We start from the raw sequence: 17,753 nt of genomic DNA on the forward strand, positions 1-17,753 counted from the left end.
CATTTAGAAGTCCTACCGATCCATACGTTTCCCTGACTACAATCCCACTGACAGTTATTTTCTAGTTAAAATGAGGACTAGAAACCTGCGGGTTTTTGTGGGTTTGTTTAAATGAGATCCTTAAGATGCTGCTTTGCAGAGTGGCAGAGGCATGACAGGCTAGCTGTGGTGTTATGAAGTCTACATGATTCTGCCTGTGTCCTACACAGATAAACAAGAGGACCGGACAGACCTCAGCCATCCTGTGCACGTGGACAACTGCGTCTTGAACGCAGAGGCCCTGGTGTGTGTCAAGGAGCCGCCAGCATACACGTTTCGGGACTACAGGTAATGCCTGCAGGAAAAGCAGGAAGGAGTGCTCTTCCCTGCTGCCACTGGCAACAGCCGGGCACTGCGGTTGCTGTGACCTTGTGAGACCTTTTGGCTCCTGCTCGTCTCAGCGCCTCTTGAGAGTCAACAGGCTCCTCCAAATGCTCCCAAACCTGTTGTTTTAAGCCAAGGGTGAAAAATCCCAGGCCTGGGCGCCAAACCCAGCCCTCCTAGGGCCCCTGTCCAGTCCTCCAGGGTTCCCAAAATGGCCACACACCTTTCCCCGGCTTCCAGCCCCTTTCCCCAAACACCAATCATTTCGTAGTTTTCCAGGGTTTGCATTTTTTGTTCATTCTATAAGCTGAAATGCCCCTCTGAAGGCTGAGCTAAAAACAGGAAAAGCCGGGGCCACCCGGTATGCTGATCCATGTCAGGAGTGAGACGGGGGGGGAGCATGACCCTGTCGATTCTCCTTAATCGTGTTGCGTCTTCTGAGACCATCAACCAATGGTATCCTTCTGGGCCGATTGTCTGAGCTGGGAGTGGGTGGCAGTGCATTGCAGTGGTTTCACTCCTATTGGATAATCAGCTCCAGGAGGTGGGGCTCGGTAGATGCGACGGCCAGGAGTGCCTACTATCCGCTTCGGCTGATACGCCAGCTGCGCCCCTTCCTAGAGTCGGAAGACCTAAAGATGATAGTGCACGCACTGGTAACTTCGAGGCTCGACTTCTGCAATGTGCTCTACATAGGGCTACCTTTGTGCCTAGTCCAGAAACTTCAAGTAGTTCAAAATGTGGCAGCCAGGGATGACCACATTACACCAGTTTTAAAATCTCTTCACTGGCTGCCAATTAGTTTCCGGGCAAAGTATAAAGTGCTGGTTATCACCTTTAAAGCCCTACATGGTTTGGGTCCAGGCTACCTGCAGGATCGCCTTCTCCCGTACAATCCGCCCGGCACACTCAGGTTCTCTAGGAAGAATCTACTTCAGTCAGTCAAAGTTAGGCTGATGGGTATTACCCAGAGGACCTTCTCTTCTGCTGCTCCCAGACTGTGGAATGGCCTGCCAGAGAAGACTCGTCAACTTGACAGTCTGTTAGCATTCAAGAAAGCTGATCTCTTCCGGCAGTCCTATCCAGGGGAATTTTAGGATGTTTTTAGAATGTTTTTAGGATGTTTTAACAATGTATATTGTGTTCTTAATTCAGTTTTATGTATTTTATATTTACTGTTGTTCCCTGCCTCCATGAAAATGGAGAGGCGGGTAAGAAATAATAATAATAATAAGAAGAAGAAGAAGAAGAAGAAGAAGAAGAAGAAGAAGAAGAAGAAGAAGAAGCAATAATAATATTGCTTGGGTCTGTGGAATCTCCACTATGGGGTTCTGTAGGTCTCGGTTTTGCCTTCATGCTATTTAACATCTATGTTATGCCTCACCTTGGGAAAGAATTCCTCAGAGGAAGAGGATGAGGGCCAGTTAGCTGTGCTGCAGCTGGAACCAGGGAGAGAGCTGGAAGATTCAACAGCCAAGCTATAGGAGTTGCAGGCAGCTGAGGTGCAACCTGAGACATCCAGCCACATTCCTGGAATGCCACAGCTATCAGAGACAGAACTGGAGATCATAAATCCAATACAGCGGTGGAGGAGTCGGAAGCTGGAACAGAAGCAGGAAAGAACCAGGGCCTGTCGGGAGCAGCAGTTAAATAACTCACGTGGCGTTGATGAGGCAGCTGAGCTAGATTAACGGCTGGCCATAAATAAACCTAAAGCCAGCCTCATGTTGCTGAAGACGAACTGTTTGGCTATTTGGCATCCTGGCGTTCTTCTCAGCAACTTGCTCCTAGGCCCCTGGCACTCTTCTGGATGACTCCCTGTGACAACCCGGAGCAGCTCGGCATTTGGCTTCTCAACTTCCTGGCTCCTGACCCTTGGCTTGACTCGACAGTGGCATTTGGCTTCACAACCTTTTGGCTCCTGACCCTTGGAATTGACTGGACAACGTTTTTGGACTCTGTTTGGGCATTGATGCTTTGTAGAACAGAACAATCTAGGTGAACCGGCTGGGTGGAATCAGCAGGAGTTTTGGAGTGCGTTGGCATGGGCTCTGTTTCTCCTTTTCATCCTCATCAGTAGTGGCTGTGGATGTGCTAAATCAGTGTCTTGCTAATAAACTGAAGCTCAGTCCAGCCATGGCCAAGATGCAGTTGGTGGGTGGTTCTTCTGGCTGGATGGAGGGTGTTCAACCTGTTCTGGATGGGGTTGCACTCCCCCTGAAAGAACAGGTTCGCAGCTTGGGGGTTCTCTTAGAACCATTTCTGTCACTTGAGGCTCAGGTCGTCTCGGTGGCATGGAGTGCCTTCTACCAGCCTTAGTTGGTGGCCCAGCTATCTGGACAGGGATAACGTGGCTTCAGTTGGTAACCTGTAAGTTAGATTACTGCAATGCACTCTACATGGGGCTGCCTTTGATGACGATTCAGAAGCTGAAACTTGTGTAAAATGCATTGGGGACAAGAAGGTCTGTACTGCCCAGCGTGCTTTGGTTACTAGGCAGCGTAGAAATGAACTTCATGCAATGAAAGAGCTTCAAGCTAAAATCTGCCCCTTTTGCCTTCATCCACACCCACCCCTGAAAGGCAGCCTCCGACTGCTTCTCCAAAATGGAATTTGGCTTTCAGATGGGGAAGGGTTCAAGTCTTGGGCTGTTTCTCAGAAGTCGGGCTTATAGGCTGGAAATCTCCTAGTGGGAGACCTGGCCAACTGGTCGCAGGGGTGGCCCCTTGCTTTGAAGTCTGATGGGTTGAAGAGAGTGCCCTGAGTCACGCAGCTGGTACTTAAGGGTAAATTCCAAAGAGGAATGGGCAAGGGAGGAGACGAGCCAAGGCAACGTACCTGGAGACATTGAGCTTAACCAGTTCTGCAGGGAAGAACTTGGAACAGTTCTCAGGTTATGTCTTGGAACAATGAGGGCTAAAATGTTGCTGCTGCTTTTTTTAATGAAAAGCTGAGGCTGTTACAATGCAGATTCCATATCCCATAACAGATTCTGTCTTTGCCTCAGTGATGTTGCCCGGAAGCGTTTCCCTTCAGAATACAGGCAAGATGAGCCAAGAGATCAGTTCACAGGGGTTTTCTGCTTTGGCAGACTTCGGGCTGAACTTCATTTATTTATTTTATTTATTACATTTTTATACTGCCCAATAGCTGAGGCTCTCTGGGTGGTTCACAAAAATTAAAACCACGAAGAGCATAAAAACAACCAGCAATTTAAAAACACGAATACAAAATACAATATAAAAAGCACAACCAGGATTAAAACCACACAGCAAAAATTGATATAGGTTAAAGCATGGAGTTAAAACAGCAAAGTTTAAATTTAAGTTAAATTAAGTGTTAAAATGCTGAGAAAATAAAAAAGGTCTTCAGCTGGCGATGGAAGGAGTACAGTGTAGGTGCCAGGCGGACCTCTCTGGGGAGCTCATTCCACAGCCGGGGTGCCACAGCAGAGAAAGCCCTCCTCCTAGTAGCCACCTGCCTGTGTGGCAGGGGCTCACGGAGAAGGACCCCTATGGATGTTCTTAAGGTCTGGGCACGCACACATGGGAGAAGGCGTTCCTTCAAATAAATTTAAGTTAAATTAGGTGTTAAAATACTGAGAAAATAAAAAAGATCTTGTAAGGCTACATTAAAGATGGGGTGTACAACTGATCTTCACCGTTTTGTTTACCTTAGTGTAAGTGCGTGGGTGCCCAATCTAGATCTTCTTTTTTCCAAAATTGCGCACACACATACAAATTTATTGTTATTAGACTGATATCTTCCAGCAGGCCTATCCAGTGGAATTTTAGGATGCTTTTAGGATGTTTTTAGGATGTTTTAACAATGTATACTATGTTTTTAATCAGTATTTTATGTATTTTATACCTACGGTTGTTCCCCACCTTGATCCAAACAGAGAGGCGGGTAAGAAATAATAATAATAATAATAATAATAATAATAATAATAATAATAATAATAATAATATAATTTAGACAAACACATACACACGTGCCCCACAGGGACTTTTAAAGGGTGGGGGGATCTCCATTGCCACCAATGGATTCCCCCCACCTTTTTTTAGTCCCTGCAGTGTGTGTGTGTTCAGGGGTGGGAGTCATTGGGTGTGAAAGTTTAAACTTCCCCTACCCACATCTGGTGGTTCTGATCCAGATTGGGCCCCTGTATGCTTACACTAAGGTAAACAAAGTGATAAAGAGTAGCTACATGCTATGTTCTTAACATACCATGTAGTTTAGCTCTCAATATCTCAGCAGAAGGAGGGTTTTTTAAATAAGAGCCGTCATCTTTTTATCTCACTCTAGTGCCATCCTTTATTTAAATGGAGATTTTGAAGGAGGCGCCTTTTACTTCACGGAGCTGGATGCCACAACCATGACAGTGAGTTTACTTATTATTTATACTATTTCTAGGGTACCTTTTAGAGCACAAAACTCTCTCGGCGGCTCAGCAGATAAAAATACTGTAACACTAAAAATCAGGATGAATAAAAGCCAGTGACAAAAATAAAATGAACACCTTACCCAAACTCTACACAACTCCTGCCAAAGTCATCAGCAGTTCCATTAAAAAAATGCAAGTCAGGAGACATGTGAGATTATTGTGACACGTTCTCCATGGAGCTGCCCTTGAGGGGTGTTCAGAAACTGCAGCTGGCACAAAATCCAGCGGCTACATTGCTTCCTGATGTGTGCTTTGCTGACCCTGTAACACTGGTCTTCCGTCCACTGAACTGGCACCCAGCCCATTCAAGGTGCTAGTGCTTACCCTAAACAGCTTGTGACTGGCATATCTGAAATACTGCCTTTTCCATATGAACTTGCCTGCATTTTAAGGGTTTTTTGGGATGCCCTTCTGGGTGTCCCACCACCAGCAGAAGTTAAGTTGGTGGGAACAAGGGCTGGGGCCTTTTCTATGGCAGTGCCCCACCTGCTCAAGGCAGAAAGGCTGGGCCCTGTTTCGGTTAAGTTTTAGGTGGGCTGTTAAGCCAATTGGAACAAAAAATTCTCAGTCTCTACTGGGCATCTTCTCCTGTTCCAAAAAGGGCCTCTCCTGGATTATACCACTTGAGATTGCTGATGGGGGAACCACAAGGGGAAAAGGCCCTTTACTCAGTGTGCAGACAGAAAAAGGTATGGCACCGCCTGAGAAACTTGGCGGGGGCTGGATTTGGCCCACAGGGAGGAGATTCCACAACGCTGGCCTACACAGACTGGCAGCAGCTGCCCAAGGCCTGAGGCAGAGAAAGGTCTCCCCAGCCTTACCTGGTGATGCCAGGGATTGCACCTGGTGCCTCCTGCAGGCAAAGGAGGTGCAGAACCATTGAACTCCACCTTTCCTTGTGTGTTTTTGACATGGGGAAGCCTTCAAAACGGCCATTGGCCAAGCACCATCCAAGATGATAGGGTCCATCTTGAAAAAGGCTATACCATGTGGATGTTTCCTAGTTTCACCGTCTCCAACAGAAAAATGGAGCAAAATGGAGAGACCACAGCAGCTGAGTTGCTCCTCCTCTGATCCCCTCTGTCTTGTCTTCAGGCTGAAGTGCAGCCCCAGTGTGGTCGGGCCGTGGGTTTCTCCTCAGGCTCAGAAAACCCGCATGGCGTGAAAGCTGTAACCAAGGGCCAACGCTGTGCCATCGCCTTGTGGTTCACCCTGGACCCCCGGCACAGTGAACGGGTAAGTTCCACCGGTGCTCCTGTACCGTTCCCTCCTCCATCTGGATGTCCAGAGTTATGTGTAAAATTCTGGAACAAGAAAAACCAAAACGAATGTGTTTTTATGTGAGGGTTGCAAGTTACTAGTCCTTGGTTTCCCGCCTGATCCTGGTTAAAAACATAACGTTCTGCTCTCTCTTAATCTGATCTCACACCTTTATTGTTTCTCATGCATCTCTGTGGTGAAATGGAAAGCAGCCCTGCACTTAGCCATTACCCACCAGGCCAGGTAATGGATTCAGGTGTTCTCCTTTTATTTATAAAGCATGTAAAACTTACTAAGAACTGTACACAAATTCAGAACAAAACATCTCCCCAAAGACATACCATCTCCACCATCACGCAAAGAAAACGGAGAGGTGAGGGAAACAAGCGAAGTCCAGTTCCAGTCCTTAAATTACACAGTTCTTACCATGGCCACCTTGCCCAGCCGATGGCAGAGAAATGCAGCCCCTGCACCTCTGAGAAATGCAGTCGCAAAGTATTTTTGTCAAGTCCTTTCTGCTCGGCGCTCCTTGCTTTCCGTCACCTGTTTGACGTAACGGTTGTCAGGCATGAGAGGCGGTTGAGGCACTCAAAAAACGAAAGAGCTGGGTATGGTTAGCCTGGCGGAGAAGAAAGTAAACATGGTACCATATTTCTTCGATTCTAAGACGCCATCGATTGTAAGACGCACACTAATTTCAGTACCACCAACATAAAAAAAATCTTTGATTCTAAGAAATAATAAATGACCTGCGATTCTAAGACGCACCCCGTTTTTAGAGATGTTTATATGGGGGGAAAAGTGCGTCTTAGAATCGAAGAAATACAGTAGCTGCCTTCGACGGGCTCTCAGGCAGGAGTCAGAGCAGATTCATTCTCTGTTGTGCCTGAGGGCCCATGAGTGTATTTATTTATTTATTTATTTATTTATTTATTACATTTCTATACCGCCCAATAGCCGGAGCGCTCTGGGCGGTTCACAAAAATTAAAAACATTCAAAGTATAAAACAACAGTATATAACCCTAATATAAAATACAATATAAAAGCTCAACCAGATAAAAACAGCAGCAATGCAAAATTACAAATTGAAAACACCAAGTTAAAATTTATTTGTAGACTGTTCAAATGTTGGGAGAATATTGCAGGGAAGCCAATTTCATCTCAGTGTTAGGAGCAACTTCGTAGCGGCTAGAGATACTTGGTCGTGGCACAGGCTGCCTTGTGAGGCAGGGGCTCTGCTTCGCCTGGACTGCTGTCTTGTCAGGAGTGCTGTTGCGGCATCCGGCATTGCAAATCCTGCACTGAGCAAGGAGTTGGATGAGATCATAGAATCATAGAATAGCAGAGTTGGAAGGGGCCTGCAAGGCCATCTAGTCCAACCCCCTGCTCAATGCAGGAATCCATCCTAAAGCATCCCTGACAGAGGGTTGTCCAGCTGCCTCTTGAGGTCCCCTTCCAAGGTCTCCCTCCGACTGTATGATCCTCTGGTTCTATAAGTATCAGCTATTATAACAATCCTGACTTCAAAATACACACTTACAACCGAGGTAGTCATGGTTCATTTTCTCTCATTTTAACTTCGATTGTAGGCCCGAGAGGAAAGCCCATGTATAGGGAAAACAATTGCATACGCTTAATGTTCAATGAGCAAAATTGATCATCAGTTGCAAACATCTTTGGTCTAATTTTTAAAACTGTGTTTTAAAACACTCCAGCCTTCTAGATTAACATTGACATGACAGCCCTCCCGGGCGTATTAGGAGCAGGACCACATCTGAACGATCAGGGGAGGATTCCGAAATTGCCTGAATCTGTTCTGTAGCCTACTGACCCAAACGTTAGTCTTTCCTGTTAAAAAAGATAATGGGCATGTTCGGATGACACAATTTATTTATTTATTTATTACATTTCTATACCGCCCAATAGCTAAAGCTCTCTGGGCGGTTCACAATAGCCAACCCTGCCCTCATAGTCCATTCCACAGCTGACTATTTGCATGTTGCACTTGGGTGGCATGCTAATAACTCCTCCGTGGAGTGGGCTATGAGGGCGGGGTTGGCTATTGCTCCCTCCGTCTACTTGTTCCCCCTTACTTATCATTCCATGCAGAGGGGGGGGGAGATGCTCCCCCACCTCCTTCCTGTTGTCAGGGGAGCCAATCTGTCCGCTGATTCTTGCAGCAGTAGTGGCCGCAGTGCAGAGGGAGACGTGAACCAGCAGACAGGTCTCCACTGATGGGAGCTGATCCATCCTCCAATTCTGCGGCGGCCACAATGCGGAGGAAGACATGCTGCAGGTGCAGATAGAACCAGCGAATGGATCACCTCGTCTGTCGGGAGGAGATCCATCCCCCGGGACTATAGCAACAAGGAAGGGGACAGCTGGAGCAATGTCATCTCACTCTGTGCCTCCTCCTCCTTCCCCATTAGTTTCAAGGCTGAGGGCGGGAAGAGCTGACGCTGGCAGCTCTCTCCACCCTCAGCCTCGAAACCATTGGGGAATGGAAGACGGGACGAAGGAGGAGGCACTCACTCCTCCTGTGCCCGTCCTCTGTTCGCCACAAAGTGCTGGGGTCTGGCAACGGGGACGCAAGGAACTTCTACTGCTCTAAGGCAGCGGCAGGAGTTCCTGGTGTCCTCAGTCACTAACACTTTCCCTCTGTGGTGGGGGCAAGGGACATGCACGTCCCAGGGAACACGTGGGGTGCTGCGATTGGTGGCACCCTACCCCGGGAAGGTATGTGCCTGTCTCGGGAAAGCAGGGGAGGGGGGCGCCGCAAATTGCAGCGCCCCAGCAAGGGATGGCATGATCGGCGGCTCCTCAAGCACTTCCCGGATGGGATTATTATGTTTCGGGTCCAGGTTATTTGAAAGAACGTATTCTCCCTTATGAGCCTGCCCGTGCTTTGAGATCTTCTGGAGAGGCCCTTCTTTTAGTCCCACCTTCTTCACAGGCACGCTTGGTGGGAACATGGCAGAGGGCCTTCTCGTTGGCTGCTCCGGTGCTCTGGAACTCTCTTCCTGGGGAAGCTAGGCTGGCTCCCTCCTTGATGGGCTTTCGGAAGCAGGCTAAAACTTTTTTGTTCCAGCAGGCCTTTGGAGTATAATCCAGCCCTCCATCTATGTTAATGTTTTATAATTTTGTTGTGTATTTTTTAATTGTTTATGGTTTTGTTTCCCTCCCCCCCCCATGTATATTTTAAACTTTGTAAGGCCGCCTTGAGGCCCAGCATTGGGCAAAAGGCGGGATACAAATAAATATAATAATAATAATAATAATAATAATAATAATAATAATAATAATAATAATATTTCCCCTGCCTATAGAGCCCTGCTGTGCAAGAGCGGCAGGAGTTTCTGCCGCTCTTGCCTCGCGACTCTGTAGGCAGGGGAAATAATCCACAGAGCCCGACAGATGGCTCGTAATCAATGGTTATGCAGATAATCAACTCTGCACACCATTGATTATTTGCATTAATTATTTCTAGAAAAGAAGCCACTGTAGCCTGTTGTTTCCCGCATGACAACACACGAGTCAACAGTGGACTCTGTAGTCTACTGTAGACTGTTTAATCAACCATTGACTATTTTGTCATCCGAACCCAGTCAATTTTCCTCCCTCCCTGTTTTCTCTACTTCAAGCATAATATTTGCCCTTTTTTCTCAACATAAAAAGGATCAAGTCTTCTAGCCTTTCCTCGTAAGGAAGTTATTCCAACCCCCTGATAATTTTGGTTGCCCTTCCCTACACCTATACCAGCTCTGCTATTTTAGTAGTAGTAGTAGTAGTAGTGTTGCATGTTGTACATAGGGATATACACCAGGGTGACCAGAACTGTACAGAGCCCCCCAAATATGGCTGCACTATAGATTTATCCCAGGGTGCTGTGGTCAGTTTTTTGAGTGTGGCCTAATTTTAGATCAGAAATGATAATCGAAGTGGCCCGGCCTCCCTGGCGCATCACGAGTGCCTGGCCCCTGACCAACTCTCCTGTCCCATCCTCCGCAGGAAAGGGTTCAGGCTGACGACCTGGTGCGGATGCTGTTCAACACAGAGGAAGCAGAGCTCCCTCCAGAGCAGACGCCGGCTACAGAAGCTCCCGGACAGGACAGCGCTTTAGGGAAAGATGAACTGTAAACGCCGCCATCCACTTGAACAGCAAGAACTTTGGAGACGCTGAAAAATTGAGAGTAGCCTGTGGATTGGGGCCTTCCTCCAGTGAGCAAGGACAACTGATCATCACTAGTTTCTGAGTACCAACGTGAAGCATTCCCCAGAGTACAGTTGCTCTGGCTTAGCAGGACTTATGGAAGGAGGATTTGGGGGCGGGGGAGACATACCCACTTACCCTCTCCTCCTGTCCTGTCCCCACCCTCAGATGATCTGTTTCTCAGAGGGCAGAAGCCCTCGCATGTCAGTAGGCCATGCCATTGACCTCAGTTCCATTTTTTTAAAGTATTATTAGGAATAGCCCTTCATTCGATAGAGGGAAGCCTTCAAGCAAACTAGAACAGCTGTCAGAGTTGGATACATGCCCCATTTGAGTGAAGCCACACCCACAGGCACCCCTAGACCCAGCCCCTGCCATGGGACACCCCAACTTCCCCCTGAGGGAGTATTGCCCCCCAACAGGGGAGAAGGGGCAGCCAAATACGTGTGTCCCCCAACCGACTAATCTCCACTGCTTCAATCTGCCCTTATTGGCTTATGGAGTTACTCCACATGGTCACATTTAAATTAATTTAAATTAATGGATATTAAAAACAAAAGACCCCTAGGTTTTTTGAGTGAAGCCACACCCACAGGCACACCGCTAGGTTCCCATTTGTATGCATGCAAAATTTTAGGTGCCTGCCTGTTCGTAACAGGCATATGGCGAGCCAGTTTTGGAGTAGCAAAAGACCTGAGTTCAAATCCCAACTTGGCCAAGAAGCTCACTGGGAGACCATGGGCCAGTCCCTGTCTCACAGCCTAAGCTACCTCACTGTGCTGGGAGGACAATAGGGGGTAACCCAAGGTATGTTGCCTGAGATGCCAAATAAGTGCCAAATAAGTTCTAGAGGCAGCTGGACAACCGTCTGTCAGGGATGCTTTAGGGTGGATTCCTGCATTGAGCAGGGTGTTGGACTCGATGGCCTTGTAGGCCCCTTCCAACTCTGCTATTCTATGATTCTATAAGTTCAGATGGGTGCTGCTTTCCTGCTCCTGAACAGCTAAGAGTCTTTCATGGGCAACTGCTGAATAAAATCTTTCTTCTTTATATATGTACTTCTTTAGACAGATATGGAATACACTGTGTGTTAACTGAAGAACAACAATTTGGCTGTTGCCATTTTGCTTTGCCAAGGAGGCTGTATTTACCTAAGATCACCAGATGGTGATGACAGACTACGTCTGGCTGTAGAAGTTACGTCCTCCGTGGTTTAACGCAGGGGTGATCAGTCTTCCAGAATTGATACAATACTGAGCAAGCACCTACAGCAACTTAAGCACGGTGTATCACCCCTTCTATTTCCAGTGTTCTGAGGTTATTATTATTATTATTATTTATTTATTTATGTATTTATTTATATAGCACCATCAATGTACATGGTGCTGTACAGAGTAAAACAGTAAATAGCAAGGCCCTGCCGCATAGGCTTACAATCTAATAAAATCATAGTAAAACAATAAGGAGGGGAAGAGAATGCACCAAACAGGCACAGGGTAGGGTAAAACTAACAGTATAAAGTCCGCACAACATCAAGTTTTAAAAGCTTTAGGAAAAAGAAAAGTTTTTAGTTGAGCTTTAAAAGCTGCGATTGAACTTGTAGTTCTCAAATGTTCTGGAAGAGCGTTCCAGGCGTAAGGGGCAGCCGAAGAAAATGGACGGAGCCGAGCAAGGGAAGTAGAGACCCTTGGGCAGGCGAGAAGCATGGCATCAGAGGAGCGGAGAGCACGAGCGGGGCAATAGTGTGAGATGAGAGAGGAGAGATAGGCAGGAGCTAGACCGTGAAAAGCTTTGAAGGTTAACAGGAGAAGTTTATATTGGATTCTGAAGTGAATTGGAAGCCAATGAAGAGATTTCAGAAGCGGAGTAACATGGTCAGAGCGGCGAGCCAAGAAGATGATCTTTGCAGCAGAGTGGTGAACAGAAACCAACGGACTGATGTGAGAAGAAGGAAGGCCAGAGAGAAGAAGGTTGCAGTAGTCCAACCGTGAAATAACCAGTGCATGAACAAGCGTCTTGGCGGAAGAGACAGACAAAAATGATCGAATCCTGGCAATATTATACAGGAAAAATCGACAAGATTTAGCTACTGCCTCAATATGAGGAATAAAGGAGAGCGAGGAGTCAAATATAAAGCCAAGGCTACGAGCTTCCTTGACCGTAAGAGAGAATGAGAGATGAGGAGAAGGTTTAGGAGGAAAAACAAGCAATTCAGTCTTTGCCATATTGAGTTTCAAACGACGATGAAGCAGCCAAGCTGAGATATCTGAAAGACATGCCGAGATACGATCGTGAACATCAGGAGAAAGTTCCGGAGATAGATATAGTTGTGTATCATCGGTGTAGCCAAATAGCATGAGGGAGGCATTGGCAGTCTTGGGAAGCCCCCAACACTTGCTAAAAATTCATTAGGGCAAAAATGCCCGAGAGTGGAGGAAGAACCCCAAATGGGCCAATGAGAGCTGAACATGCGGCATGGCCATGGCATCCTGACTCTTGGGTGTGGTGAATGGAAAACTGGGAGGGAGGGAGAAACGAAATGGAATATTTTGAACAGGACCACACTGCAACATTTTGTTGCAGGTTCCCACTTGTAGAATCTGCTTTGAGCTAAAATACGCAAGAAATGGAGTGGAAGGTGATGAGAGGTTAAGCTGGACTGAGGGAAGGGGGCTAGAAAGGGGGGGAGGAATCCAATAACAAAATTAGAGGTAAGGTATATTTAAGGAATTTACTTTAAAAGGAGTTTGTAGATCAAGTAGTGTGGATATTCAGAGGGCTGGAATTCCATAATTAGGGTGCTGTGGCAGAAAATGGGCAGTTATGTGACACAAGGGGAGGTCTATCAGGTCAGAACTACAAAGGAACATAGAAACAGAGAGGAGAAACAGATGAAGGCAAGAGAATTGAGGGTATTGTGTGTGTCTGTGTGTCTGCCTGCTTTTTTAAAGAGATGCTTCTAGTGACTATAAAAAGGATAATAAGCCAGTGGTGAAAGAAAGAGGATATGTAGTTGGAATAGCGAGTGGAAGAGCAAGCCCAATGGCAGCTTGAAGACCAGAAATTAGTAGCTCAGTGGTGAAAGTCCCTGGTTCGCTTGCGGCACCCCCTGGGAGGAGGGGGCTGGGAAAGACATGTCTGAACCCCTTGAGGGCTGCTGCTGGCCAATGGAGCCAACGTGGAGCAATAGTTTGGGCCTGTTCAGGCCACACGCTCAGCCATGCATAGGCCATTAACCCTTTTGTAGCAAACGGTTAGTGAGTGTGTTTAAACCGTGGCTGCATAGCCACCATGGTTAGGGATGGTTCGCACGACTCATTAAGCCACGAAGCTTAGCTCAAAATGCTTAACCACCATGGCTTAGTGTGTTGTCTGAACGGGGGTGGGTGGGTCTCTGACTTGGTATAACGCAGCTTCCTGTGTTCATCCGTAGGTGCCAACTACAATCCATGGTATCTCCAATAGGGCTGGGATGGGAAAGAGCCCTGACTGAATCCCTGGAAAGCTGCTGCCAGTCCGTGTACAACACTGAGTCAGATGGACTAATGGTTGCGCTCGTCAGAGGCAGTTTTCTATAAGCCACCAAAAAGGGCAGTCAACCATCGCCATGCCATCAACCCCAGTGCACTGTGGTAATGCCCCCTAATCATTGGGTGGCTTCCTGCCTTTTGTGTAGCTCCAATTCTAAAAGACTGAAATGCCTCTTCTAGTACTTTGTTGCTAGCAGTAAGAGCTTTAAGCTACAGCCGCTGAGAGTATCTCCAAAATCAAATTCTGCCCTTGGGCTAAGAGAGGTTCAACAGCCCTAAAGCTAGGGTGTCCAACTGTCAGGATTTCCCCGGATTTGTCCTGGTTTTTGTTCTTTCCATGGTGTCAGGGGGGATTTTCTAGAATTTTCAATAATGTCCTGGAATGACACACCTTCCTCTTTAAGGCTGCCATTAGCATGGCAGGAGGGAATGACATGCTTTCTTGAGGCACATCATTCCCCCACCCTGAGCTCCAATTGAGGTCTTAAAGGGGAAAGGGGGTCATTCGTGGACATTATAGAAAAGGCCCCCATTGGAGTGGATGGTGGTGGTGCAGAATGAAATCCTTTCCCCTCCTCCACTCCAATCGGGTTCTTTAAGGTGGCGGGGGAATAACGTACTTTCTGCAGGACTCAGAAAGCTGCTTCCCCCCCACACACTAGGTGTCCTCTTTTTGGGTTTCCCAAGTATGGTCACCCTACTAAAGCACCATGAGCTTTCCCCATAGAGAAGGAGCCTGAGCCCTTAGAACGTTTGGTCTGCCTTTTTCTGCGCCTTAGAACCACAGTTGGAAGGCACCTCAAATATCATCTCGTCCTGCTCACTTGCTTCATCTCCCAAGAGGCATCCATCCAGGCTCTTCTTGAAAGCCTCTACCCATGGGGAGCCCACCCCATCCCAAGGCAACCTGTCTGTTCCACTGCCAATGAGGTCATACTGTCAGGAAGTTCTTCCTAACGTTTTGTTGCAAACTCCCTCTCTCTCTCTCTGTGACACGGGGCAACCAGAACATCACATATGTCATCAGGTTGTGAGGTTAATTGGTGGCTAGAAGCCAGGTTCCCTACAGCTCAGGCTCTGGACTGGCCCTGGGCTATGAGGAATTGAGAGTTCCTCCCTGGGTGCAGTCCTCACCCCCCCCCCACTGGGCTCAGAGCTGGAAATGTTTAACTCTCCCTGCTCATTAGCAATCTGCTCACGCCTTATGTTCTCACTTTCACCTTATTTGCTTGCAAGGGGGCTGCAACTGATTAAAATTTATTGTTTATTGAAAAGTTTTTCCAGAATTTGTAACAAGAAAAGACCCACCCCACCCCTCTTATACAATTAAACACAACAGAATTTATGACGACAACGTTCCATTCCCCACGGTGCCCCTTTCACCACACCACCCCCTGATGCCCCACCCCCATCCCAGGTGGCATTGGCAAGAGATGCATTCTGGGCCTCTAAAATTACATCCAATGCAGTTGACAATATTCCTTCACACAGATGGCATTTGATCCGTTTGTAAAGGAGGAGGAGATCAGGGGAGGAAAAAAATATCGCTAAGCAAAAGAATACTTGGTTTAGTTGGTACAAGTGAGATTTGCCCAAAAATATTATACTTAGGGTGACTATATTTGGGAAACCAAAAAAGAGGACACCTAGTGTGTGTGTGGGGGGGGGAAGCAGCTTTCTGAGTCCTGCAGAAAGTACATTATTCCCCCGCCACCTTAAAGAACCCGATTGGAATGGAGGAGGGGAAAGGATTTCATTCTGCACCACCACCATCCACTCTAATTGGGGCCTTTTCTATAATGTCCACGAATGACCCACTTTCCCCTTTAAGACCTCAATTGGAGCTCGGTGGTGGTGGGGGAATGATGTGCCTCAAGAAAGCATGTCATTCCCTCCTGCCATGCTAATGGCAGCCTTAAAGGGGAAAGTGTGTCATTCCAGGACATTACTGAAAATTATAGAAAATCCCCCCTGACACCATGGAAAGAACAAAAACCAGGACAAATCCGGGGAAATCCTGACAGTTGGTCACCCAAATTATACTGGGACCCTCACTTTCTACCAGTTCAGAATTCCACCCTGCTGGCCATGCCCTCCTTAAAGGTCCTCCATTCCATTCCTATTTTTCTTTTCCAACTGACATTAAATATTCCTGTGGGTCAGCCTCTGTTCCATCCCAGTCCTCCCTCACTGCCTGATTTCACTATTAGAAAGACTGATGGTAAAGCAGGTGGTGTGAAGGGGTCAGTCACCTGCTTCTCAAAGTTCTGCCAAATATTTTTTACATTTGTCTTCTCGTCTCAACAATTGCTATTCACTTCTATGCTGCTAGATCTAAAAGATCCCTTACCCATTGATCTACATCCAGGGGTCATGGTAGATTTCCACTTTTGTGATAAGATTCATTTTCTAAAGGGGGTGTCAGATAAAACCAACCATTCTCATTTTTCTTTTATGTTCTTATATTTATTTTGGTGGAAGACCTTATCTCACGTTTCTATTGGCAATAACCAAAGAGGCCTACAAGTTAAGTAAGACAATATAAAACAACATCGTATAAAACACATTAAAAAGAAAACCTGTATCATAAGCCCCAAACATCATCTACCCAACACCACTATAATAGTTGGAACACATGAGTCTTCAAAGCAGCCAGCGATAGAATAGCTAAGGCAGAGATGCTATTGGCAGATGCTCGTGGTTCATCTGATTTGGGTGAAAGGACAGGGCTTGTTCTCAATGGGGTTCCCTAAAGATTAGGTTCACAGTTTGGTAGTGCTGTTAGATCCAGTTATATCTCTAGAGGACTCAGTGACACATGGCACATTCCTCTAGAGAGTCGCAACTTTTAAAGCTCGGCTAAAAACTTTTCTTTTTCCTAAAGCTTTTAAAACTTGATGTTGCTCGGACTTTATACTGTTAGTTTTACCCTACCCTGTGCCTGTTTACCCTACCCTGTGCCTGTTTGCATTCCCTTCCCCTCCTTATTGCTTTACTATGATTTTAGTAGAATGTAAGCCTATGCGGCAGGGTCTTGCTATTTACTGTTTTACGCTGTACAGCACCATGTACATTGATGGTGCTATATATATATATATATATATATATTATTATTATTATTATTATTATTATTATTATTATTAATAATAATAATAGTTTAGGCTGATGCAGCAGCTATGGGTTTTCCTAGACAAAGAAAGCTAGCCACAGTTATTCATGCTCCCATAATGTCCTATTTGAACTACTACAATGTATTGTATGTGGGGCTGCCCTTGAAAATGGTCCAGAAACTAGTTAGTACAGACTTAATAGGGTGACCAACTGTCAGGATTTCCCCGGATTTGTCCTGGTTTTTGTTCTTTCCATGGTGTCAGGGGGGATTTTCTATCATTTTCAATAATGTCCTGGAATGACACACCTTCCCCTTTAAGGCTGCCATTAGCATGGCAGGAGGAAATCACATGCTTTCTTGAGGCACATCATTCCCCCACCCCGAGCTCCAATTGAGGTCTTAAAGGGGAAAGTGGGTCATTCGTGGACATTATAGAAAAGGCCCCAATTGGAGTGGATGGTGGTGGTGCAGAATGAAATCCTTTCCCCTCCTCCACTCCAATCAGGGTCTTTAAGGTGGCGGGGGAATAACGTACTTCCTGCAGGACTCAGAAAGCTGCTTCCCCCCCACACACACACACACTAGGTGTCCTCCTTTTTGGTTTCCCAAATATGGTCACTCTAAGCAGTAAGAGCAATAGCTAGGAACAAGTATATGCAGCACATTTCACTATTGGCTCTTGGTGCATTTCTGGATCCAGTTCAGGGTGCTCAAAGCCCCAAATAGCTTAGGAACAGGATACCTCAAGGACCGCCTCTCTCCACACAAGCCTCATCCAAGGCCCTTCTGTGGCAAAAGTATGAACCTTTGGAACATACTCCCCAGGAAAG

The 17,753-nt window shown here is 46.6% G+C and overlaps 2 protein-coding genes across 2 annotated transcripts in view; one reads left to right on the forward strand and one right to left on the reverse strand.

Moving 5' to 3' along the window:
• Positions 1 to 11,331, forward strand: part of P3H1 (prolyl 3-hydroxylase 1) — a 37,021-nt gene extending 25,690 nt beyond the window's left edge. The window contains exons 12-15 of the mRNA XM_063145443.1: positions 210 to 327; positions 4,672 to 4,747; positions 5,906 to 6,046; positions 10,080 to 11,331. Of these exons, the coding sequence (XP_063001513.1) occupies positions 210 to 327; positions 4,672 to 4,747; positions 5,906 to 6,046; positions 10,080 to 10,208 (464 nt within the window). The 3' untranslated portion in view covers positions 10,209 to 11,331. The remainder of the gene's footprint in view (positions 1 to 209; positions 328 to 4,671; positions 4,748 to 5,905; positions 6,047 to 10,079) is intronic.
• Positions 1 to 17,753, reverse strand: part of CDC42 (cell division cycle 42) — a 130,412-nt gene that overhangs the window by 76,609 nt on the left and 36,050 nt on the right. The gene's annotated exons all lie outside the window — the stretch shown is intronic.

The sequence above is a fragment of the Elgaria multicarinata genome, chromosome 20, assembly GCF_023053635.1.
Source record: "Elgaria multicarinata webbii isolate HBS135686 ecotype San Diego chromosome 20, rElgMul1.1.pri, whole genome shotgun sequence".
In the NCBI taxonomy this organism is placed as follows: Eukaryota; Metazoa; Chordata; class Lepidosauria; order Squamata; family Anguidae; genus Elgaria; species Elgaria multicarinata.